At 38.9% G+C, this 26,389-nt stretch overlaps 3 protein-coding genes across 4 annotated transcripts; 1 reads left to right on the plus strand and 2 right to left on the minus strand.

Moving 5' to 3' along the window:
- Window positions 1–150: 150 nt before the first annotated feature.
- On the minus strand, window positions 151–13,143 carry LOC149039659 (protein adenylyltransferase SelO, mitochondrial-like). 2 transcript variants are annotated; one of them, XM_089183558.1, is made up of 18 exons: window positions 12,686–13,143; window positions 11,947–12,085; window positions 11,461–11,494; window positions 10,861–10,972; window positions 9,686–9,809; window positions 8,925–9,040; window positions 8,566–8,669; window positions 7,809–7,932; window positions 7,361–7,409; window positions 7,223–7,257; window positions 6,489–6,599; window positions 5,384–5,470; window positions 4,553–4,679; window positions 3,412–3,479; window positions 3,037–3,079; window positions 2,895–2,938; window positions 2,206–2,272; window positions 151–1,464 (listed from the first exon to the last, which is right to left on the minus strand). In XM_089183558.1, the coding sequence occupies exons 1-18, from the start codon at window positions 13,090–13,092 to the stop codon at window positions 1,264–1,266; spliced, it is 1,992 nt and encodes a 663-aa protein (XP_089039684.1). In that variant the 5' UTR covers window positions 13,093–13,143; the 3' UTR covers window positions 151–1,263. The 2 variants fall into 2 exon arrangements, with proteins under 2 accessions (XP_089039684.1, XP_089039683.1); XM_089183557.1 differs by lacking the exons at window positions 151–1,464; window positions 2,206–2,272; window positions 2,895–2,938; window positions 3,037–3,079; window positions 3,412–3,479 and adding an exon at window positions 3,765–3,954 and having other exon boundaries at window positions 12,686–13,142.
- A 669-nt stretch (window positions 13,144–13,812) lies between these two features.
- On the minus strand, window positions 13,813–15,014 carry LOC113684229 (large ribosomal subunit protein uL2m). The gene is made up of 2 exons (XM_027201567.2): window positions 14,930–15,014; window positions 13,813–14,795 (listed from the first exon to the last, which is right to left on the minus strand). The coding sequence occupies exon 2, from the start codon at window positions 14,746–14,748 to the stop codon at window positions 13,879–13,881; it is 870 nt and encodes a 289-aa protein (XP_027057368.2). The 5' UTR covers window positions 14,749–14,795; window positions 14,930–15,014; the 3' UTR covers window positions 13,813–13,878.
- A 25-nt stretch (window positions 15,015–15,039) lies between these two features.
- On the plus strand, window positions 15,040–26,380 carry LOC113684225 (NADH-ubiquinone oxidoreductase 75 kDa subunit, mitochondrial). The gene is made up of 22 exons (XM_089183556.1): window positions 15,040–15,159; window positions 15,345–15,430; window positions 16,152–16,246; window positions 16,829–16,936; window positions 17,286–17,362; window positions 17,892–18,038; window positions 18,546–18,623; window positions 18,759–18,877; window positions 19,456–19,522; window positions 19,768–19,867; window positions 20,208–20,242; window positions 20,972–21,232; window positions 21,431–21,482; window positions 21,869–21,945; window positions 22,188–22,254; window positions 22,902–22,964; window positions 23,134–23,295; window positions 23,726–23,818; window positions 24,550–24,607; window positions 24,785–24,960; window positions 25,052–25,186; window positions 25,765–26,380. The coding sequence occupies exons 2-22, from the start codon at window positions 15,355–15,357 to the stop codon at window positions 25,900–25,902; spliced, it is 2,184 nt and encodes a 727-aa protein (XP_089039682.1). The 5' UTR covers window positions 15,040–15,159; window positions 15,345–15,354; the 3' UTR covers window positions 25,903–26,380.
- The last annotated feature ends 9 nt before the right edge of the window (window positions 26,381–26,389 follow it).

A 26,389-nucleotide genomic window follows, 5' to 3' on the forward strand; every position in this document is an offset into this window, starting at 1 on the left:
CAATTTGCTTTTTCGCTTCGAGAAGAACATATCATATATAGAATGCGAGCAAGACAACATTTTGAACTTGAGGTCACGCTTTATCGCTTCATGATCAGGTCCTCGATGAAACATTGCTGTGAGTGTTGAAAGTCTCAACTCGTGCAAAACTCAGGCTTGGAATGATAAATCAAAAGAACTTATCCTTAACACTTTGTTTAACTGGGCTAAAAAGGTTTGGCCGAAACAAGCGAATTGTCATGTTAGACGATTTTAAAAGGGCCATTTCGCCATAGTAATACAATTATAAAATGTCCTCGTTTTTAAGTTAAATTTAGAAAAAAAAAACTGTGTTCTCATTCTTAAATATACAATCTGCAGTGTGAAGTTTGTATCTCGTTCTTAGCCTGTATTTTGTGTTGACGGCTTCATAAAATTCCTTAGACAACCTGAAAGTGGTTTTAGTATTACACATCTAATATCTCGCTCACGCAACGGAATATTGGTGAACAAACTGACTAAGAGACACAAACCACAAAGCTATATAAAAAAAATATTTTATTCTGTTCTTCCATTCCAGATCTAATTCACATCGGGTACAAACCGCCAATTATTGGTTTTTGTTAATACCGTCAACAACTGGAAGAGGCACATCCATCGAGATAAACCAGCCTAGTCTGTTTACAGATCTGATCATCGTCCAAGGCTCGAGGGATAAAAGCGAACACGATCGGGGGATAAAACGAAAACAATCGCAAGGGGGAAGGGGTGGGTGAAATTGAAGATTTGTGTACAACTAGTAACATAATGCTTGAAGTGGTTGTCCTCGAGTACTCGCGATAAAAGCGGCTCCCACGTCGCTTCTGTCGTGCTAAGCTGATAACTTCTCTGGTCTCCAAACGCTTCATCGGCGTAGAGCATTCTAGCGGACATATTTGTTGATGTAAACGAAAGATTGATTGGAATTGTTTTGATTAGGCAATATAGTCCGGCAAGAAGTCTTTCTGAAAGCCTAGTCACTAGTTGAGACCTGCGTGTGGTGACATCAATTTTGATACGCTGTTTGAACGAACGGGTGGCAAAGAGGTTGAGCCTAGGTACAAGGCTAACCAATAGCCTGAAAACATGCCACACTATCGTTTCACTTTTTGCCAACTGCAATCGGTGACAATCCCTTTCAATTCTGCATGTCGTTAACCCTACTTCTTCGCTTTAACTGAGGAGGGACGATGGATCTACTCCGCCACGAGGACCCACCAGGATTACGCGAAAGACTTATGAAGATCACGAAAGCCGCATATTAAACGCACCATCAGGCAATTTGTCGAGGTTAGTTTTCCTTGTATCCAGAACGTTAAACAGCCCTGTTTTCTCGTTATTACAAGACAAGGTGGAATTAGTACTTGCTGCTTCGTAAAGCGTAGCTTCGTCGAATTCCGCATCGTCTCTGTAAGGTATTTTCAAGCGTTTCAGAATAGTTTGAACCTGCAAAAGAACAGGAGTCAGTGATTGCAAGTATTGTCTTCGCAAGATTTCCTTTGCATTGTTGATGGGAAAATAGCCCTAAAGGAACCCCTTTCCAAAAGATAACAAACGAGTTTCCGTGTTGAAATACGACAAAGAAAAATGCCAGGAACTGAAGAAATGTTCATTGGTGTGTACGACCCATTCGCTCTGACGAAGGACTAACACTCGAAACGTCATCTTGGGAAACTCTTTACATTATCAACTCAGTTGATAAAACCAAATTAACTAAAAAGGAAACTTCTTAAATAATTTTGCACAGAGGCTCGGGAAAACTTTGCGCCGACGAGTTTCCTTTAACCCTTTAACTCCCATGAGTGACCAAGACAGAATTTCTCCTTACAATATCAATACAATATCAACCAGATAAGTGATGAGAATAAAGAAAATATCAATATGGGAATAATTAGTTGATCCAATACTAAATTCCCTGCTCTAACATTGTAAGAGTTATATGGTTGACAGTAAGGAGAATTACAAATTTGAATTGAATTTTAAAGGGTTGACCAGCGACCTTGACTCATGCATGTTTTCTTTGCCCGCCAAAGTAAGGAAGGGGAATAAAAACAAATCACTTCCTTTTTCCCTATTGGTCACAGTCTCTGTCGATCGTGCTGACTGGAAATAAACCTGCAAATAAGTATGCAACGGTTTTCAAAATGAAACATGTTTGACGGGTTCTACTGGTTTCACTGCTCTTACCAAAGAAAAGTCTCCATTTTCTGCTGCCTCTATAGCTCTTTGGGCGATGTAATTTCTAAGAACAAACCTGCGAAGAAAACAGTTGCATAAAGATAAAGTTAAAAGTTAGAGAGATGAACAGAAGTAATACTCGTCAGTCTCAGAATTCCTTTTGTTTTAGCGAATAAATTCCAAACGATGTGGAAGAACCGGTAGCTTTGTGCTCAGGGCGATGAAATTCAATGAGTCAGGGCTCAAGTGCTGGCCGTGTCAATGTAATGTGGTCTTAAGCCAGACATACAGTTCACGTGGTGACTATCTCTGGAACGTAAATTGTCCGGGAAACGTAACGGAAAGTAGAGGAGGGGGGAGGGGACGGAAAGTAGAGGAGGGGGGGAGGGAACGGAAAGTAGAGGAGGGGGGGGAGGGGGAGTAACCCAGGTTGGCAGGGGATTTCTTACCAAAGAAACAGGAATAAGCTCCGACAGCAATACGAGACAGTCTCGCTGGCACACTTCACTTTATGCCTCGGTAATTACAAAAAAAAAACAAAAACAAAAACAAAAAACAAGGTTTTGGTTACAGTGAAGTCATTTTCGCCAGTGTATTTGTCAATTTTGATCTCTTGTCACGTGCTGATTCTCATAGGAGAGATAATAGATTCGGGGCTTAAGGTCAACATTTCATTCTTCAAGAAGACAGACAAGTACCTTGGGTTGTTGGATTTCATCACCCTGACTCGTTCTTTGTTTACCTGTGTGCGACAGAAAAAAAGTAAATCAATGAAAAATTAAAAGGAAAGATCAGTTCTTCAGAGAGTTATTTTCAAGTGAATGGAAGTGTTGTGTTTACCTCTTGAACATCATGTTGGTCGCATTCCTGATCAAGACGATCTCTTGGTAAATGAAAGAAAATAAAAACAAAAGGAAGAAGGAATAATAAATGAAGACAAGAATTCACTTGTCAACTCTAATGTAATAGCATGCCAATTATACACAAAATACAAATTAACCCCTTCTCCCCTTGAACGATGTTGAAGTTTGTTGTCTGTGATTATACAATATTCAACAGGGAGGAAGGTATTGCGGCGAACTTCGGTTCATTTAAACCTCATTTCTTATTACTTCCTTAAGAGCAGCTATGTGAATGTCATGTGTCCATTAATTTTGTCCTTCATTTACGATCACCCTTGTGGTTTCTTACATGCAATCCATGATTCCCACTCACTTGTAAGCTGTGATCCACTGCGTCCATAAAACACGGTCGTTATTCCCTTTTCCGTTTTGCGTTGACACCTGAGTCGACGGTCGGTCGATCAATCAATTAATCAATCAAACCATATATAAATCAATTAGGTTTTATCAACAAAGTCGATAATTTAAATCAGTCACCATAAAGAGTTCCTATGCTGACCTTCGGAGCGTTAGCCCTTCATTGGTCGTTCTGACGAAGGACTAGCGCTCGAAACGTCAGCGTTTAGAAACTCTGCGGTGGCCAGTTCGCATTATCAACTCAATCGATATAACCAGATTATCTTGCTATATCCCTGCCACCCACCCACCCCCCCCCCCCCCCCGGCGCAGCACCACAGTTTCCTTAGAAACTTACCTCTTTATTCTGTAATGAATTAATAAATCGCACAAGTAATCATTTATATTATCCCATAGAAAACCACAATGAGAGCTGACGTGTGTAGGGCCGGACGGGTTGACGTGAGCCAGCCCGAAGAAAGCCTTTCAGCTCTGCATTCACACGGTTCTGCTTCAAAAACTTAAAGGGATAAAAGAAAAGAGTAAAAAAAGTCGCGTTTTCCGATGAATAGTAATTTCCGGTTCTCACTCGAAAGTGGCGAAGGAAAAGTTTTGAATGTAGAATCCTTTTTTCTATCGCATCCTATTTAGGTTGAAACAAAATTTTCGAAATTTTCAACAGTAAGTGGTCGTATGACAAAATGCTCGTTGACTGAGTAAGGGGGCCGAACGAGAAAGTATTTGGCTCCTGGTCATGACACACGCACCTGGCTGCGCTCGGTCTGTACGTTATGACTTCGAGCTAAATATTTTCCCGTCCGGCCCTCCAACTCAGTCAATAAGTACATAGTAACAAATTACGTCTAAGAGCGGTAAGGTTGTTTAAAATAAGAAGTGTAAATAATTTTTCATGTTGAAAACGTCTTAAGGGTATGTCTTGTGGGTAGTTTTCAAACGTTACGATTACCATCTCACCATCACTAAAAACCTATTTATTTACTCTCATAAATCCGAGAGGAAAATTGGCTCAGTCCGTAACTTACAGTACAGACCTCCAACTCGGTTAATAAGAGGTCTTTACTCGATCCATCTGCCCTTTAATAAGAAGATTCAATCACCTTAAGCTGCTCAATTTTTTCCCAGCGCCTTTTGTCCTCCAGAAGATGTTTATCAGCTTCCTTTTCAATATGAGAAATTACATTTGGACTTGACTTCCAAACCTCTCTGCACATCGCTATCATCTGACTAGAAACACGAACAAGAGGAAAACAATTGAACGGTCTATCTAGTAGTCGACCACTGATTTCTTTACTGCGAAGGTTTTGATAATTCTTTAATTCAATTAGCGCAAATTACCACTACGCGAGCTCGTTTTAAAAGGCATGGGAACAAGTGGGAGGCGCGCACCGAATTATGAATTATAGACGTTCACATTTCATTTGTTGAGGTGAAATAACTAAGGTTTCTGGTGTATCTGTTTCTCTACTTTAAGTGATAAACCACTATCTATGAAGCCAAGAGAGAATCAGGTCCAAGTCTCTTAACGAAACAAAATGGCGTTACGATTAGTACGCTGGGCTCTGGATTTAGAAGCCCAGGTTCAAGGACAGGCAGGGTCATTGTGTTGTTTTTTTAGGGAAAACACTTTTACTTTCACAGTGGCCCTCCTCTCAAAGGAGTATAATTAGATAACGGTAGGCCGATGAACTATAATGGAATTCTCACGAAATGCTGGAAGTTACGTTCAATGGACTGGCATCCATGAAGGTGTAGTAAGAAGGACCCTATTCTCATTCTTACGAATATGAGGTAAGCTCCACCTGTAATAAACGGCTAGGCCCAAAGGAGTTTACCGATAACCTCACGCAGATAAATACCAGAAACCCGGTACTACAACACTTTTCGACCTAAGAAAAGAAGGTCTAATCGCTGGCTATTTTCGAACTAACCTCCATTCAAGAATCGTCGAGTACGCTTTGATTAATCCTTGCAGAGGAACACATTGAGACACAAGGTATTCAACGATGTCTTCATCGCTAAGAACAGAAAACATACGAGGTGATTACTCAGCTACAGTGCACAAAGTCAGCTTTGAACGATAGAAAACCGTAGTATGATCCAAAACTGAATTAGCTTTAAATTAGTACCAACAATCACGTGAATAAAAAAACAATTTTTAAGGAACCCGTCACTTGATTTGAATTGAAGCTGTGATCTGTTATCAAAGTCCACGCCACTTTCCGAGGGTTTCAAAGGGCGACATGATCTAAACTTTGCATCAGTTAAGGACGCTAGGGTAATGCTCTGCAGCAATTGCCGAATGCAATTCGAACTTGCTTTCAGTTTAGCTCTGTAAAGCTCTGCGATTTGATAGATATAACTCAACCCTTTGACCCCCAAGAGTGACCAGCATCTAATTTCTCCTTACAATATCACCTCTGAATCAAACATTAAGCTTACGAGAATAACGGAAATGATCAACAATTAGAGAAGCTCTTGATTGTTAAACAAATTCTCCTTATCAGCACCATAGGAAATGTATAAATAACAGTATGGAGAATATGCATACTGATAGTAGCGTGTAAAGGGTTAAGTCACCATCACCAATCAAAAGGAAAATCAAGATTCATCGCGCCTCGTTCATCCGCGCTCTCCTAAAAGACTTCTTCGATTGAGTACGAATCTACCACTGCCATCAAGAGTTACTAGATACTTATTCAATGAATGGGAGGACCGCACGGGGAAATATTTGAGATCATAACGTATAGATTATGCTCAGCGATGACCTTGCGTAATGACCGAGAGCCAAATATTTTCCAATCCGACCCGACCAAACTCAGTCAGTAAGTCTTACATCATGAGATCCATGATAAAGTAACTTATCAAACTTGGACATCTTCCTTCAGTAAATTTCCCCATTGCCAAAAATTCTCGTAGGTTCTAGCGGTTGTTTGAAATAGCTCTCTTGTACTTACGGAAAAATTATTTCTTGCAGTATTAACTAAGGCGCCTGAACATAGCAGTATGGATGGAGAGACTAGTTACAGAACAAACCTTTTAGATGATGAGCACCCCGTTGGTGTTATATCACTGAGACATCTAAAGGTGTTGGTGAAATCAGCTCCAGTTTTCTCCATGGTGTCAAACAGGGATGTTATCAGCTTCCTACCAAAATAATCGCATAGGACGTGTCAGTCACAGTAAGATATGAAACGTGGCGGACAGAAAGAGGAGTAAGAGGTGTAGTCAAGTGCATTGTGTGTAAAAGTTCGACAACAACTGAAAATTACAACTCAGAACTCCGAACTAAAACTGGAGCCAGTTCTACGATAAAAAATTAATTAATTAACACCCTCTATTTTCAACCTACAGGATTTGACAAGACAGGAAGAAAAAGCGAAAAAAAAAAAACAAACCAACAAACAAACAAAAAACCATGGTTCCGTTCCCTAATTGCTCTAACTGGTCAGTGAAAGTAATTTTGTTGAGGCAATAAGTTACATCAGGGGTGGGGTGAGGTTTGTTAACGGGAATAAAGAATAACAGGAATATCCGATTTGACGGTATTGACAAATGGGTAGGCTTGTAACCGGAGGGGTATGTACTTACGAGCAGAGGGAGAGGAAGGAGAGCTACAAATTAATGGATTCAAATTTTCATTCACAAAAAGGTGGCCCTAGCGGAGTGGGGGGGGGGGGGGGGGGGGAGGAAGATGAGGTTAGGTTATGACTGGGATTACGGTGTTCTCTCAGTGACTCATTCTTGTTGTAGTGACAAGTTCAACTCACTCATCTGTTGGCAATTCTTTCTTCAACAATCCAAGCTGAAACATGCAAAAAGCATAATTATGATGATTACTTATAACAAAAGGAGGCTGCCATTCATTCATAGATTTCTGTTGTAATTTATTACTGGTAAAGACTCACCTTCAACCTCATTTTAGCCATGTAACATCTTTGAAATTCTGAATCAAATCTGAGAAAAAAAAAAGGAAAAATAAATCTTCTGAACAAATTATCATATATCTCATATATGAATATCTCACAAACCAAACTTGCAAACGGCTCATCAGAGTTTTTGCCAAGTTCTACACCCTCCCTCCAGTGGCTGGAGGTTTCACCACATTGCAAGGTCAACTCCCACAGGTTTGCCCTGACCATAGTGAGTTCTTTCCAAATAAAAATTAACTACAAAGCCTTGGCACTTCACATATGTATCTGAGATGATTGCACTAAGTCAAAATTATTTTAGTTTGAAAAATAGGTGAAGCAAAGAAATCCTCTTATTTTGGACTGAAATAAGACAAAGGTTTCAAGACAAACCAAAAACTCCTAGATGGTTTTTCCAAGAACACCTGATCATGAGAACACTTACAAATCTTCTAACAGAGTCCTAGATTTGTATAGTGGTAGTACAACTTGAATGGCCTCTGCTAATGTGAGCAAATTCCATTTGCACAGTTCAGGCTGATTCTTGAAAGAGTTTCTTCTCCTAGCATCTGTTTGTGCAAAAACATACATACACTGTAAAGTCATAAGTAAACAAAAACAAATACATTTCCATGTTAGACTATAAGGATAAATAATTGTCATCTAGACAAATCATATCTTAACAGTCAATTGAGTATATCCATGAGGGGGGGGGGGGGGAAGAGAGGGGGGTTCCCTCTTTCCCTTTTTCCCAGGATGAATTGGACTTCAGAATGTTTGTTTATGTTGATGAAAAATTTGTAAACCACAAACAAAAGTAAATGATGACAGGTTTCAGCAGAGGGGCAGAATCCAGAATACCAAAGAGAAAACCTTTTGAGAAATGGCAACATTTATCAAAAAGTCAAATGTCAACCAATATGCAATGCAAGGTTTGAGACTCAAACTCCTGCAACATGCAAGTGCTTCATCCCTTCCCCACCCAGCTACCATACACTATTGTCACTGGATTAAGATCATTAAATAGAAAATAAAGATACTCTCCTCTTGTTAATGACCTATCAATTTTTGACATCAGGAGCTCCCCTCCCTCTCACAGTTTATTAGCAAATTATGCACAAGTACCCTCTAATGAAGGGCACACAACTGTATCATGCCAATCATCTTACACTGTGTGACACAAAATGGTCTTTACCACTTACCAGATGCCTGACTCATATAATTTGGATCATAATAATCCAGAAATCCAAAAGGCCCGTAATCAATGGTGACACCAACAATGCTCATGTTGTCTGTATTTAACACTCTGCAAAAAATTATTTGTCTGAATAGAAGCAGTAGTTTTTGCAGCCCACACAGAATGTAGCCTTACATCTACTCTCCCCCCTTTGCTGACAAAAGCCCTAACTCTACCCTTCCCCCTTCTTTATAAAAGCCTTAATACCTCTACCCTTCCCCCTTTCTGACAAAAGCCCTCTTCTATCCCTCCCCTTCTGTAGTTTGAAGGAAGAAAAATGATACTAACAAGAAAGGCTATTCTCTTATCAACTGCCGGTCTCACCCATGACAAAATCCAACACACTGCCAACTGGCAACAAGGCGAGCAGTTAACAAGGTCAACTCTTTGAAAAAGGCAAGATACCATTCTTCAGGACTCTGAAAGTCTCCTGCAGAGATCTGATTTAAAAAAAACAACAACAATAAAGTATAGCTGCTAAATTTATAAAAGAAAAATAAAATAGATTTAAAAGAAATTAATTTAATTACAATATCATAGGAAAAAATAAACTCTTTATTTACTTTGCAACTCACAAAATGTATATGTGAATTTGTAGTCTGATAATTCAGGTGTTTTTGGTTTTAATTCCTTGTGTTTCAACACCCTTGTCAAAAGGCATCAACAAATTCAGTGAAGGATGAACTGTCACTCCATATCCAAAAACATTAATTTACTGCATGCCATAATGATATTTACCCCTTCACTCCCAAGATGTCATTTATAATTCTCCTTATGGTCTGTTATACAATTCCTTTGATATTAGCGTAGAGAATTGGGTTTTGGATCAACTAATGATTCCCTGAATGGATATTTTTCTCTATTTTCATCACTTGTCTGCTTGATATTATATTGTATTGATATTGCGAGGATAAATTTGACTGATGTTTGTAACTTATGGGAGTTATAGGGTTAATTGCAGAGGTAAATCAGTGAGGGGTAGAGTTGCTTTGAGTACCAAGTGTGGTTGTGATTTAGAAGTATCAGTACTCAAGGAGCAGGAAGTAGAATTAATTCAACATAAAATTTGAACTTAACTGACATACTTGGGGGAAGAAGGTTTTGATGGTGTAGCTTAGCAACTGATGCAGAATGTCCACTCTACCAGCACTAGGACCTTGATAACCAGTCACTGGATCAGGTGGTTTGAAAATTTCAAAAGAGCCAAACCTAAGAGAGTTTGGATGAGAATTCAATTTCACTTAAATATAATGATAATTATTATTAAATAAACTTGTTGTGATTTGTTACAAATCTATGAATTCAATGTTAGTACTGGTAATATGTGATATACAAAATTGTTTGAAATATATTTATATAATTATATAATACAGCTCAAAGGTAAGGGGACTCATGTCTTCCATTAAAACAAGCATAGTGAGCACATAATTATGATATGTACACAATGACTAGTTGAATTGCATTGTATTGTGGTTCAATATCACTAACTACCTTCCCTTTACAATTTTCTGCACTGTATTATTACACTTTATCATTCTACTGTTACCATTTTACTATATTGGGGCATTGGAACAGAAAAAATATACCACCATATAACTTGGCAGAACAGGGCAAAAATACCAACTGAAAGGTAGAAAGTAAATGGCATCACTGAACAATCCAAACTTTAGTTTTTTTTCTGCATTTTTTAGGCTCGTCTTTTTAAGTAATAAACTTTTTTGCACATTCAATGGTTTTGCTTGTTTTTTTTTTCTTTTCTTAACTCCTTTTCCATGTAGAGGACACAGGACACATCACAATAGAACACCTCCTTAATAGAATATTACTTTCATTGCTTTCATTCTTTTGTCTTTTTGTGGACTCTATTGTCATATATCAAATTCAGTGTCTTCTACACTAAGTGAGGGCCCTTCCCACACCTTATGTGACTGATCTGATGCTCATTCAAAGCTAAACAAATTATTTTGAAAACTCAACACCAAAATGCTATAAAATGAGCTGATGGTGGAATCATTATTAATGATAAATCCCTCATTTAATGTTTTAACATATAATATGAATGGCCATTCTCATACTTAACCCAACTCGCAAAATATCCATGCATATTATACCATCAAACTGTTATGGATGTGCAGCATGTCGCTACAATGACTCACAACATAGTTAGCACTTAAGATGACCTGTGAAATACACATTCCTCCAAGGGCAGACTTCAATGGACAATTGTGTTTAATCAATATGGCAGTTAAGGCTTTTGTACCTCAGAAAGGTTGGAGCAATCCTCAATACTAGAGAAGCCTTTTCTTTTGAAATATTCCCAGTGTAATCTTTATCTCTTTCTACTAATGTATCTGAGGTTATACAACAGCCAGCTGAAAAAAAAAACAAACAAACAGACAAATGAACAATGCAACTTGAATAAAACATTTGATTTTACAATGATAACCACAAAAGTTACCTCATTCACTTATCTCTTACACAACAAGATTTTTCTTTTCATCTAAGAAAATTGAATCTGAGATGTTTGGCAAATTATTATCTGATCACATATATTTAAAAACAAAAAATGGCCAGTTTTATCCAAGGTTAGGGGATGCAACCAACACACTCTAATAATGTAAGGATCATTTTTTAAGGTATCAACCCTTAAAACCCAAACATCGGTATGCATATTCTCCATACTGTTCTATACATTTCCTAGGGTACTGACAGGGAGAATTTGTTTCACAATCAAGACCTTATTTGGTTGGTAATCATGTCATTTCAATGTTATTTCATTTTCTCACGTCTTTGGTTCAATAGCCTCACCTCGATTGAATTGCTATTGCAGTCCAGAAAGCAACAGTGTACAAACTCTTACCTCTTGTGGTTGGTATTCCTAGGTGATACATAGCCTGAAATAATTCACAATAATGATAATTTTATTTAATTAATTTCACAACAACATAATATCAATAACTTTAGAAATAGTAAAAGATGAATGATAATGATGATGACAATGACAGCAAAACTGACAAAGTCAGTGGTAACCATAGTGACAGTCACTGTGGTAACAGTAATGGTAACTATAACAGTAAGGGGTAATGATGATGGAAATTTATTAAGATAATCTACATTTTGTACGTTAGCCTGTAGTGAAATTGTGAGCCTTGTTATTGGAAAGAGTCTTTAACCCTCTTCAAGTCAAGAGTCTTTAACCCTCTTTGTAAAGATTCTCTGCATACTAGTGCATGGCAAAGGAAATTGGCCAGAAAACTTAATTTTTTATCTAAAACCCATTTAAACAATATTTCTGCCATTGCTAGCTTCATTAAAAGGGTATCTGATAGGATTAAAATCATTGTACCTCACTGCACAGGAATTCTCGAATGGATGATCTCAAGGCTTTGCGGCCATCTCTGTGATTAGAGAAGGGTGTAAGACCTGATCCCTTCAGTTGAATTTCCCATCTTTCCCTATTGGAATTAATTATTTCACCCAGATATCTGTTCCAAAGAGGATAGGAAAAAAAAATAAGTTGTAACTTAAAGACCCATCTTCAACCATCAATGGTGTACATGTGAATATCAATTGAGTTTGGTTTGATACAAACAAATCATGGGGAATGTTTTCTGTTTTGAATGTTTTTTTATCATGTTTGCCATTCACATGCTGGGGATAGAAAGAGAGAGAAGAGAGGATTGCACAAGCTAGAAGAAGAAGGAGAGGTCTTAGAATGCAAAGGACTCCCTCTCAAGGTCCACTTGTCACATATTTTTTTTAATTCTGTACACCCTAACATTAGTATTCATGTTATCCACACTAATCTCTGTAAATTTCCTACGGTAATGGAAAAAGGAGAATTTGTTTGACAGTCAGGAGCTTCTTAAATTGGTGATTATCTCCAAATCCTCATTACCTTTGCATCTGATTCATGGGGATGCTACCCGGGTAAGGAGAAATTAGAAGCCAGTCACTCTCAAGTCGGTTAATGGGTTATGTGGTTACCCGGTAAAAAGTTGACTTCACCGACGAAAAACGAGCATCCAAAAAACGAGAGATTGGTCTACCATATGACGAGAGAAAATCATGTCCCTGCCACTTACATCGCAGCTCCATCTCCAAGCTGACCGGAGAAATACCCCTGCTGATGTCCGCAATAACAGTGAGCTGCAGTCTGACTTCCGGGAAGGATTTTGTCTCCACTCATATACTGCACAAAGTCTGGCCTTGTCACCTCAGATGGCGGTAGATCAAGGAGGGACAAAGCCTCATGTGAGTAAGCCACGAGGGTTGGATTGTTTACTTTTGTCGGTTTCACAAGAGTGAAGCATGCATCTTTGACCTGTCTTATAACATTTTGTGTTTCCTTGTCGATCGGCAGGGAATAGAGAGCTAGATTGTCAAAGTTCAAGGTCTCTAAAGTTGCCATGGTGTTGGTTGACGTTCGGCATGCCCAAAGTAAAGAAGTCCGGAACAGAGGGACAAAGTGACGAATAGATTTCAGACTCATCGGAAAAGACAAACCGCCATCTTGGCCGAGGAAACGAATGGACTGGGGAAAGTAATGTTTGGTCTGAGGGATGAAGACAGATCCTGGAACGAGGTTTGTAAGAAACCATTCATCAACAGGGGGAAGTGAGACTCTCGGAGGAAAACATTTTGTCTTAGATGGACAAGTTAAAACATCTTTGGCAAACTTTTGAGACTTCACAGCACAATAACCCCACCTACACCCCCTCTCCCCAAGAAAAAGGGGGAGCCTCAATTCATGGCTACCAAATAGACAGAACAGATGTGTTGGTGGAGGGGTGTGGATGGGTATTCAAATGTTCTTAAATTCTATCCCAAAGTAACCTCTACACAGTTATGTTGACTTTTTTTCTGCCAGAGACAAAGAAATGTTTACCCTGCACACAAGGAAATCCTGGTCAGAAGTAACTGAACACTTTAGTTGCCTAAACAGGATGTGATTGTTCAAGAGGTGATTAGCTCCTATCCTGGATTAAACCAAACCTGCTTTCTGTTTCTTTTATAAAGGCATAGGTCACAACTAAAATTTTGTGGCATTTAATCTAACACTTTAATTGTTGAAAAAATGGAGCTAAGACAGAAAAAATCAAAAGTAATTATCCTTCTTAACAAAACCACAAAACAAAGTAATAAATTATAATCAAACTCTCTTGATGACAGAGAAAGTAAGTAACATCTCACAAATAAGAGCTTAAGAGTGTTATTTCCATTTTTCTTGTTTATTTGATTTTCTTGGATAAAAAAGATAAGAATTAACTCAAACCAGTTATACCCTTTTCTTCCTCCAAAGAGTACGATTTATACCAGTCTGGCCTTTTGGTTTCCTATTGAGCCATCGATTTCTACCTGCTTTACCAATGACTCGATTTTCATGGTCAATATTGGAAACTCTCCCTAAAGTGGCCAGGCAATCAAGAGGAATGTCCTTCTCCTGTTTTGAAGGTAGTCGCAACCTTGCTGTAGTCTCAGTTTTATTGAGAATCTGAGCACATGTACCAGCAGCGCGTACAAGCTGGGCACCTTTTCCGGGCTGAAGCTCGACATTGTACACTACTGTGCCAATAGGAAGATGAGCAAGTGGGTAGGCATCCCCAGGTTTCAGTCTGGCAATAGATTGCGGCTTCCCTCGGAAAGCTGTGATAACATCTCCAACTTTCATCTCATGTGGTGCAGTGATGATTTTCATTCTATTGCTTCCATCTCCTGCCACCAGTGCAATACGACCAGAGCGACAAGGGTCGTAGCCTATATGGAGGACTTTGTCTCGAATCGGCTTAGGTTCTTCATTTTCTTGTGGCACAGGAGCTCTTACAAAGTCCACGATACGGAATGTCTGTGGATGCCCTCCTCCCTTATGTCGTATGGCGATACGCCCAGTTTCAGGGTCTCGTCCTGACTTCTTATGGTTACGTTTCACACTCCCGTCCTTGAGATAAGCTGGCACGGGAATGTTTGGCATACTTCGAGGTACCCTGATGAAATAATACTGAGTCTTGCCTTCCGCTATCATGCTTGTTGAAAAGGCACGGAGAAGCAAACTCGAGAGGGGTGAAACATTACGCATTGAGTTCGTTGTGGTATGGCGAAAGACCGATGTACTCAGTTTTGCTACGGTAAGAAGCTCATTCCATGCCATATTTTATGAAAACAAAACTAGCGATCGGAGATGGAGGAATCACAAGTCTGAAAAAAAAATTACAACTGTATTTACAAAAGAAGAAATCGAAGTGATGAAAAAATTTGAAAGTTAGATTAATCTTTACTCTAACGGCGACAAGATTTAATAATCATCATAAAACTACAGATATGTATCTCACCAGGTCAGCATCTTCAACTTTCAAGATGGCGGAGGCTTTAGCACACGAGATCTCATTTGACACGACATTATAACCAATTTTATGCGGGTGCCGCTGACAACAAGAGCCGTAGGTACTTGTCTGATCTCAATACCCGTATGAATCGCAAAGGTCGCCATCTTTGAAAATCCTGAGTGTGTTGTTGTTGATTTCCAGTGGGTTATAACACATATTGCAAATCGATCTCCTGGGTAAAACATATTTTTGCTTCTAAGTTTTATTATATCAAGGATGACGAGTTAGTCTTGTCGCAATTTTTGATATGGTTATGGGCTAGGTAGCCTTATTTTCGCGTACAGATTGAGTATGTTCATCCGCAGAAAATTTACAGCTATATTTGATTGGTTATGCATCAGTTTCGGTTTATGTTCTGTAGATTCTGCAGAATGTGGAGGCTTACTTTGTCAAAGGTGGCCAGAATTAAGCCACTGCAAGGATTGACACCTTCCTTGCAAGTTGCGGGTAAGTTATTTCTGGAAATCTGTATTGAAGTCACTCCATGATGTTACATAATATCGTTGTGCATTCCTCGTAAATACTACGCCGCAAGTAAACCGGTTCTTTTTTTTTGTTGTTGTTTGTTTCAAGAATTTTTAAACCAATGGTTAAGATCTTTGGTATCATAGACTTCAACATCCAGCCTGCCATGTATTGCAGCTTTCTTACAGTACATAGCATGCTGGGTAACGTTTCCTTACTTGTTTGAAAAAATAGCGAAAGAGTGAAGTAGTGTAGTGGTTTGTGCCACATTGCTGCAAGAATTAAATTGGGCTAAATTTTTCGCTTTTCTTGGAGGATTTTTTTCAACATCTTTGACTTAACAGAAGTTCTTATTTCCTAGGATTGGGGGGAGAGGTTATCGTTGTACTCACAGTAGAAATCTTTGCTATAATCTTTTGAGACCATTTACAAGATAATAGATCCCCTTAAGTTGAATATACGGTCTTTAGAGTATTATTTGATATATGTTAAAGTTGATATTTTGGAAAAGATTGTAATGATTTACATTATGTATTGTGAATTATGTCTGTTCAATAATTAATCCACATCTTTATCACAAGCAATTGTGTTCACTGTGATTTCCAGCAAAAATTCCTTCCCTTTTCAGATTGTTTCATATTTCAAATTAATTGACATAACAGGTTTATAAAATAATTTTTGGTGTGCACTTTTGATGTTTCAGCTCAGCATTATGCCACAGCTGCAGCTCCTGAAAAAATCGAGGTGTTTGTTAATGACAAAAGCTTGTTAGTGGATCCTGGAGTTACTGTCTTGCAGGTGAGATAACCATAGTTATCCTTGTGGAATAACAATTTTAGTTCCAATTTCATTAATTTGTACAGTTGCTTAGCAGTTTAAATTTTTACAGGTTGTATATCTCAGCTGGTGAGAAAATTTTGATAATGGTAATAGGAAGCAGTGGAGTCCAATTTGGTCTGTAATCCTTCAAGTGATTAGCAAAATTGGACAACAGCGAAGCAGGAATCTGATTTGTTAATCACAAGTATAATTACAGACAGAGTTGGATGACATGAAGTCCTGTCACCAATTACTCAAAACTATGACAAAATTTGAGAAAGAAACAAAACATTGGTCATATGTTTTCATTAACAACAGTTAGCTCAGCAAAATGCAAGGCATCAGTGCATGCACATGACACGTTCTGTCCACTTACACAGGCCTGACATTTTAAGTGTCCCGATAACTGTCCAATTACACTGTCCAATTACCAGCATGACGCATATACTGTCCAATTAGTGCTCAATTTGGGCTGATGGTAACCAATATTATTTGAGAATTTTGGTTATAGTTTTGATTAGCTGCAGTATACACATGTATTTCATCTATATCTGTATGTAGGCCTGTGCAATGGCTGGGGTAGAAATTCCAAGATTCTGCTACCATGATAGACTCTCTGTGGCTGGGAATTGTCGAATGTGCCTTGTGGAGGTGGAGAGGTCCATAAAGGTTAGTCATTTCAGCTCTTAGTTTTTGCAAACCCCAATTTTTTTTTTAACATTTTAGGACAGATTACTACTTTTGTGTTTGTTGGACATGTATCAAAATTTTCTAAAAATATTTTTCCACTGAGCAAACCTTCCCATAAGGATTTGTGGACTTAATAAACTCTCTTTTCATTTTAAATCCTTAATCAATGGGTGAGTGGAAATAATTTTTTATGTAAGATCAATAATGATAAGAAATGGTGTCATAAAGGCATATAACTTCTCTCTTTTGCTAAATTTAGATGTTAGTATGGTTTGTGGAACAGTCTGAGTTTCGCTAATAATATTGTAACCACTTCTCATCCCAATAGCCTGTTGCATCTTGTGCAATGCCTGTTATGAAAGGAATGAAAATCAAGACAGATTCACCAATGACTAGAAAAGCAAGGTAATGGGATCAATGTCAATATCTGAGTGGCTGCCTTCCTACCCCTCGCTTAGCCCAGCATTAACCCTAACTTGTTACCAGTTGACTGTTGTTGGGTTAGGAGAGGGGTGGGTGCACACAACGATAGACACAATGTCTATAAATCCATACAAAGTTACTAACACTAGAAGTACATTCTATTATTATTAAGTCTTAAGTGATAACATACATGTAAATTGTGACAGTTTCTGATCACAAAAACTACCAGTGAAGACTGGTAGACTACCAACAAATGGAGAGGTCATGGGAACATCTCTGCTTTTTTTATTTTTAATCCTTAAAAACCTTAACTCCTAAGAGTGACAAGCATCTAATCGCATCCTAGATTATCACCACCGAGTAATGAATATCATAAATCATCACCCACTAAGAGAAGCTCTTGTTCATCAAACAAATTCTCATTGTCAGCCCCTGAAATTTGCGAAGAACAGTATGGAGAATTTGCATACTGATGTTAGGGTGTTAAAGGTTAATAACTTTTTTTTGTCAGAGAGGGTGTGATGGAGTTTCTTCTGGTGAATCACCCTCTGGACTGTCCCATCTGTGACCAGGGAGGGGAGTGTGACCTGCAAGATCAATCTATGGCCTTTGGTAGTGACAGAAGCAGATTTGTTGACAACAGCTTTTCAGGGAAAAGGTACTGTGTTTATTGACAAATGATAAAAATTCTGATTTATACTTACAGTACTGCAAATTCTTAAGAATGTACTAAACTGAGGCATTAGTCTTGAGATAAACCTTTTAGCTCCCATTAGTGACCAAGACAGAGGTTTTCTTGACACTATCAACACAATACTTAGCAGACAGATGATGAGAATAAAGAAAAATATCAATTGGGGAATTATTAGTTGATGCAATACCAAATTCTCCAAACTCATGTCATGAATATTGTATAGCAGACAATAAGAAGAATTACTAATGAGATCATAGGGGTGAATAGGTTAAATAGGTTAATATACATGTATTTGTGAAATAAATATGACAGGCCATTGAAAAAATGTACTGTGCAGGGAAAGATGTACATTGTTATGTAGCATTCTAGATGATGAAAACCCAATGCTGTTCACTCTCATGGTTTGGCTTGTACTGCTTGTGTGTCTGTATGTGCATGGTTAGGTTTCATGTCATTCCTTGATTTCTCCAGGGCTGTAGAAGACAAAAATGTTGGACCTCTTGTAAAAACCATCATGACTCGTTGCATTCACTGCACAAGGTGTATAAGGTAAGAGAGATTCTGTGACCAAGATCACATTTCCATTATCTTATCAGGAGTCCTAATAAAAGATCCGTGCCACCAACAATGAGTTAACTTCATGTATAAAACAGACATTTAGGGCTTCTTTTATACTATTTCAAGGTTTGCAAGTGAGATAGCTGGTGTAGATGATCTGGGAACAACAGGAAGAGGAAATGACATGCAAGTTGGAACCTATGTAGAGAAAATGTTCAAGTCTGAGCTTTCAGGAAATGTAATTGGTATGTAATTATATTTGCACAAAAAAATTGAATTATGTTTTTAAATGCAAATTTTTCACTCAATCTTGAAATTGCACCAGCCTCGGCAATTGGGTCTCAAAGTTTTGTACTTGTGTCATACATGTAGTTCTCAGAGTTTAGGATTTGCTGACTTTATACCCTAGCTCAGGATTTCTGTCAAAAGGAAGTTGGAACACTTGGTCAAGATCTTTGTGTTGAATGACTTTATCTTATGATGTCTGCCACTTGAAAATTTCATGATGCATTTTAAAAGCTGATACATGTGCACATACTGTATATCACAAAAACAGATGCAAAAGAGAGTATTTCAACCTCATTTCTTGTTACCAAGAGTACCTTCCATGTTTATTAATCAGACTAAAGCAATAGTAATTGTAAGGAATTGTATCACTGAAGTAGCTTGGGCTTGGTCTTGGTCCCAGAGTTTCAAAATGGAATCTACACCTTCAGGGATCATGCAGCTCTGGAATTTTACCATTTTCCACTGCTACTGATCTTCAGGTGTCTGCCATATCTGGTGTCTGATATGATCTAAGCCATTCACGTTTATTTCACAGATCTCTGTCCAGTGGGTGCGCTAACATCCAAACCATATGCATTTACATCCAGACCTTGGGAACTTAGGTGAGGTTTTTTGTAATTGTCTTTTGTCTTACATAACTGGCAATTGAATAAGCAAGAACATTAACATTACTTCTACACATGAATTACACTTTCCTATCTTTGACATGCTGTATGTAAAAATTGTTTCCCTGAAAAGAGAGTCTACTGTTATTCCATGCACAATGTGGTCTTCAGCTACTTTACATGAGCCTGTTGACGCAATGCAATGGTTACTGAGCTAGATTGACTGATGTTCTCTGTTATAGGAAAACTGACTCTGTTGATGTCATGGATGCAGTTGGAAGTAACATTGTTGTAAACACCAGGTGTGGTGAAGTCATGAGGATTATCCCCAGGATGAATGAGGTATTCTAAAAGAGCAAGAGACTTTACTCCAATAAGACAGACACCTGAAGATCAAATTTGCTTTAATTTAATATTAAAACTGCATGCTTTTTGGTAATGTGAATCATGTCAATATGTGATCAACTGCCCACCCACCCCTCCCCTTACCTAACAACAGTCAACTGATGACAACTAAGGGTAAATGTTTGGTTAGGGGAAGGGTGGGTGTGTAGTTGCCCAGATTCTGACTTTTTTTAGGAAATTTATACAGGCAAAAGAGGAAGAAGCCTTTCTTTGGTAATTATACAAAGTCTCAATAAGCTTTGTTTTATACAGTTACTGACACTTTGATTTTTTACAGGATATAAATGAAGAGTGGATATCAGATAAGACAAGGTAAGAATAATGGAGATGGTGACTGGACAAATTTTTTGGTGATCAATCATCATTTAAAGTCAGTTTCCTTCTAAGAGAGACTGAGTGACACTTTGGGAATTGGAATGGAAGGCATCTTTAAAGTCAGGGATTCTGTTTCTGTGATTTCTGAGTCACACATTTACTACATGACTTGCTCCACATGTGCTTTGACTCTTAACAACTTCCATGCTTGGAGAGTGCTGGACTGCCAGGTGGGAGGTGAATGGTTCAAATTCCAGACCAGACCAACACTCAAGGTCTTAAAATAACTGAGGAAAATGTGGTGTCTTTGTTATGACATCTGTAGATGGCTATACATACATTCTGGTCTTCTGGCATAAGTACAATAAACTGTGGGCCCTGTCTCCTGCATCTTCTCTGTACTGGTTGGCAGGGGACAGTAAATAACCCACCTTCTCACAAGGAGTAGGGAATGTACAGTAACTCCCAGAGTTGTGGCTTTTTTATTGTTTATACAGCCCCCAGTTCCCCCTCCCCCCCCTCCGTTTAAACCAGCTTAAAACTGAACTGGAATTGCCCGTTTTAATATTGCAGATCAATAAATATATATCAGACTTCCCCTGCTATCAAACATCCATTGGCTACAACTGTTGCTAAATTATTTAACCTTGTAGCACATGTTAGTATACATCATTGGTACATGTGCGTTATATTTCTATGGTCACCATCATATCACCCTTGAAACAGGTTCTCCTACGATGGGCTGAAACGTCAGCGTCTCACCAAACCCATGGTGAAAGATGACAAAGGGAACCTGACACCGTGCACATGGGAAGAAGCCTTGGTGGAGGTTGCACAGAGACTGTCGCAGGTGAAGGGTGCCGAGGTAGCAGCAGTTGCTGGGGGTTTTGCTGATGCTGAATCACTGGTAGCTTTGAAAGACCTGCTTAACAGTTATGACAGTGAGGGGCTCTACACGGAGGAAGGATTTCCTGCAGACGGTTCAGGGTGAGTTGTGTTCAGCAGATCTGTATCTTTTGTGTGTTGCCTGCTGCTCTGAAGGAGATCGAAGACGCTTCAACTGGTTATACTCATTTTGGCAACATTTTGCTTTCATTGTGTGTGAATGGAAGCAGTTTTTCCCGACATTTATGAGCGATTCTCGCCCACTTATTTCATTTCAATTTTGGTTTTTTTCGCTTTCAGGACTGACTTCAGGTCCAGTTACATTATGAACAGCACCATAGCAGGAATTGAGGTGAGCGGGGAAAGAAGCGTTTTTAATTTAGCATCAAAAGTGATCCGGGATTGCATGAGTATTTTCTTTGTTCTGTGATCAGGGTAGAAATTTCAACCGATCAGATGTCTCTACTTTGAATTTTTCTCAGCGACATGTATCTGTAAAATTTTCTTTTGTTTTGTGTTTAGCTGTAGAAATGACTGTGGTTCCAGTTTTTACGACACTCGCTCTCATTATGGGGAGCATCATCAATTCTCATCGCAAGAGTGAGCGTAAAGGGTCTGAGGTCGAACTGCGGGAGAGTGATGTTCTATACCCTGAGTGACTCGACATTCCTTTAATGCGTAGGCCATTTTAACCTAAAATTCATTCGATATCCAACACTTATTTTCCATGTCTTTCAGGATGCAGACGTGTTGTTGATAGTTGGCGCCAACCCTCGATATGAAGCTCCACTGGTAAATGCTCGTATCCGCAAAGGGTGAGGAAATCATTCATGCAATTATTTGACGATGACTCAGTTCTCTTTGCAGTTTTCCTTTTTTTTCCTTTACCACAAAAGTCCGCCGCAGCAACAGTCTTTCCGTTTTTAAATCACTTATGCAAACTCTACACTATTTCACTCGTTTCTATTAGCCTCAGCTCTACTTGTAAACTTTCCCTCGGTCTCGATCGAGTATACACTGTTTCAATAGCTTTAATGGATAATAATTATGTTTCCAGATGGATGCACAATGACCTGCAGGTTGCGCTGGTCGGCACTAAAGTGGATCTCACTTATTCATACGAGGTACAATATATGATGCGAGCTCTGTTTATACACTGGAGCAATTTTTAGTTCACTGTAGAGGGTGATGCAGGATAGCCTTGGTTTTGCTTTCCTTGTCACGTGATTGGTCGTGAGAATTTGTGGTATCCTCTCGAACAACCATATTCAACGCTAAAACCATTCGCAACCCGGTTACGCGCGTTTTCCCGCGCTTTAGCTAGTTAGCTTGTTTTTTCGTTGAGTTCAGATTGGCTTCTTGGGATATCTTCTCTCCTGATTGGTTACTGCGATTACTTTGGTTTTGCAATACCCAATCGAAAAGCGTTCTTCGGCGATCAGCCAGAATAATGTTATCACAGACAGATGTGAATCAAATGTCACAAGCTTGGACATAAGCATTCGTAACTCTGGCAGTCGAGATGTCGCAGAAAACTTTTTGGCAAGGTTTCCCTTGTTCAAAGTTCATAGGTGACCACGAGGATTAGCAATGTTGAACGTCGCTGTGTTCCGCGTGGACATTGAGTGAGCAAGATGGTAGATTTTGATTCCGGTTTCGAGTGAAGGAAGATGTTTATAATCATCAGCAACTAGCACGGAACAGTTCAGCAAGTGGTAGACAGTCCTTTTATTTTGCATCGTGATCTCTATGGTGTGTTTTTACCTTTCAGCATCTTGGCGACTCGGCTAGTACACTGAACGAAATTGTATCCGGGAAGCACGCGTTTTCAAAGGTATTTCTCCAAAGCTGATGAACTGTACAAAATGAATCGCTACATTTAGTAATCTGTTGTGTTACTTTAGAAATCTTTAGAGATTACAGAAGCGTAAATGATAGCTTTATCGTATAATCATCGAATTTCTTTCGTTAATCAATGGAACATTTCAATTTTTAATTTGTAGGTTTTGGCGAATGCTGAGCGCCCAATGATCCTAGTGGGAAACACTGTTCTCCAGGGACACGAAGGTGCAGCAACTCACCAAGTAGTCGCTGACATGTCACAGAAGTTGAAAAGTTCCAAGAAAGTCGACAAGGAATGGAAGGTTCTCAATGTATTACACAGGGTACGTGTTCACCCATGAATTTATACCCTTTCCCAAATTATCGAAGTCGGGTCTGATATTTACATTTCTTTCAAAACTAATCTTTCAGCCGCGTCACTGTTTTGCGGTTAAAAAAAATGAATGAACTTTCTAACCTACAGACGCCATAAATACGCATAAGCGAACCTGCAAGCAGGTGTAGACATATTAAATTTTCAGTATTTTTTCGTCAATAAGTTCCTTTTAGCGCACAAGGAAGGAAATCTGCCAATGGGAACCATTCTCGTTAGTGGCCAGCTCCAGTCTCTTACACCTTTTTTGCTTCCTGAGAATGTTCGCTCACAAGAGTTTCTAGTGCAGATGAAAATCTCAACTAGCCGTTTCTTAGAAAAGTGAACTCTACAAAAAGTTGGTGATAAACAATAAACAAATGGCCGTTGTTATTTCGTAGGTGGCCAGCCAAGTTGCCGCTTTGGACATTGGATACAAACCGGGAGTCGACAAAATGACAGAGAAACCTAAACTACTGTTCTTGCTTGGCGCTGTGAGTTGTTTTGCGCTCTTTACACGACTTTTTAATGTCGCGTTTTTAATAAGTTTGTTTTGGGGGCCAGAGGCCTTCGTATGATAGTAGTCGGTATCATATTATAGTGGTTTCCGCGATCTTGCCGCCTTATCACTCTCTCCTTTAAGAAGATTTCGAGGTTTACCTTGTGAATACCAAGCGAAATCAAGTTTTTACACTGTATCTCCCAAGATCTATTTGTTAATTCTCCCCTCTAGCTGCTACACATTTCCTTTAAAATCAGTTACGAGCATTTGGTGGTAGATCAATGTAACAACTTCTTGTTATTGTTACCTTGTTATTCTGAGTATTCTCATTACTTATTTGCTGGTTATTTTATGAATAATATAGGGAGATGTTACATGTTAATCACTTCTGGGAGTTACAGGTTTAAAGATCGTGCCTTGTTTATTTTGATATGAAAGCTGAAGTATGTCAATTGTAACTGAGCTGAAATCTCAGCTCGTCAACCGGGGCTGAAAAAACAGCATGATATCAGAAGTTTCTGTGGGCCAGCCTGCTTATTAGGCTGAGACACCTTGAGTGTGGAAAGCAGATGGCCCCAGAAATGTAACATGTACAAATACTGTGACTATCTTAGAAAGTGCAGTGTGCTACATGTAAGGACTCATTTTCGGATTTTAAATTGCAAAAATATTGTAGTGCTCCTTTATTTGGTTTTGTAATACGTTCCTATTTTGTATGTACAGGATGCTGGATTAGTGAAACGAGAAGATCTCCCTCAGGGCTGCTTCGTTGTCTACCAAGGTGTGTGATTATTTTTGGGTGTGTGTGTGTGTGTGTGTGTGCAGTTTAGAACACGTGGTCTGATGCTCACTGCATTGGCATCCGCGCTTTTGCCAAAATCATCCCTATGAAAGCAGCCATGGAACTACCACTGTTCCCGAATGATTCATGTCTAACTCCATGTCTGTCGCCTTTCAGGTCACCATGGAGACCAGGGTGCACACATCGCTGACGTCATCCTACCTGGTGCAGCCTATACAGAGAAAACCGCCACTTACGTCAACACAGAGGGGAGGGCCCAGCAGACAAGAAGGGCTGTCACACCACCCGTGTACGCGAGAGATGATTGGAAGATCATCAGAGCGCTATCAGAGGTAATTTTTCAACAATTATTTCATATCTCTTTTCGTTTAACCTAGATATAAAGTTAATTGGTTAATGCAATGTGTTTGTCTTTCCGAACAGATTGCTGGAAATTCTCTCCCATACGACAACTTAGAAGAAATCCGGCGAAGACTCTCCGAAGTTTCACCGAATTTGACTCGATATGGTGATGTAGAGGAAGCGAACTTCTTCAATTTGGCTTTGGGTCTGATGCAGGTACGATTGATTTTGAGTTTTGCAAGTAATTCATCAACATTTTATAAGATTTAACCGCCAGAGCCGTATATTACAACAATGTCATTCATAAGTTTCATTTAAAAGCATCGGCTTACAAATTTCCGCCATTGAGAAACACGCATGTGCGCATGTCGTTTCCAAAGGGCAAGCGCGTGTTATGGAATTTCCCGCCATTGTTCGCGTGTACGGAGTCTTCTCTGATCGTTAATTAATGTGTTAACCCTTTAGCCCCTAAGAGTGACTAACATCTAATTTCTCCTTACTATAATGTGTTAACCCTTTAGCCCCTAAGAGTGACTAACATCTAATTTCTCCTTACTACACCCCCCCTGAATCGAACTTGAAAGTCATGAGAATAGAGAAGTAAAGCAGTTCTTGATTGTTAAACAAATTCTCCTTGTCAGCCTCTATGGAAATGTATTGAGAACAGTATGGAGAATATACATACTGATGTTAGGATGTAAAAGGATAATTGTGAAGGGAATGAGCCTCGATTCTCATGGACAGCAAATGCCTTTCAATGTAAAACCATTATATTTCTCATTTTTCCTTTTTAGAGCTCTAAAGCACAATCTTTGAAACAGCCTCTGCAACCAAGCATTTTGGAACTAAAAGATTTCTACATGACAGACTCGATAAGTCGCGCATCGCAGACGATGGCTAAATGCGTGAACGCTGTGCAATCAATGAAGTGAAAATCATCCTGAGACCAAAAATCTCCAGTGATTTGTAAATGTGTATAAATCGCTTTTTGAAGCCATTTGAAAGAACCGAAGGCGCACATTGTTGATGTGATCGACAGGCTTCATAATTTTTTTTTAATTGGTTTTCTTTGTAGTCTTCTGGCAGAGATTAATTTATCAGTTAGAATTTCAGTCTCGCGATAATATCTTGAACGAGAGTTTCAACTTGTTTAAACAAAACTGATCTGAGTCGATTTTCTTTAACACAACACTAAGATTATATTGTCAGTGGGAAGCGTGACGTCCAAGGAAAGTTTTTTACGACCCCCCTTGGCCTAAAGCGATGAATTTGGTAAATTTATTAAGAGGAATAACCCATCGTAAAAAATTAACGAGTGGTTCTAACTTGTCAGAGTTATTTTTGCATAGTTTCATTCGTTATCCTAAATGAAGATGACAACATGTAATAAAAACATTCAAGATGAATGGAGATCTCGTC

This window comes from Pocillopora damicornis, chromosome 9, assembly GCF_964200805.1.
Source record: "Pocillopora damicornis chromosome 9, jaPocDami1.2, whole genome shotgun sequence".
NCBI classification, from domain to species: domain Eukaryota; kingdom Metazoa; phylum Cnidaria; class Anthozoa; order Scleractinia; family Pocilloporidae; genus Pocillopora; species Pocillopora damicornis.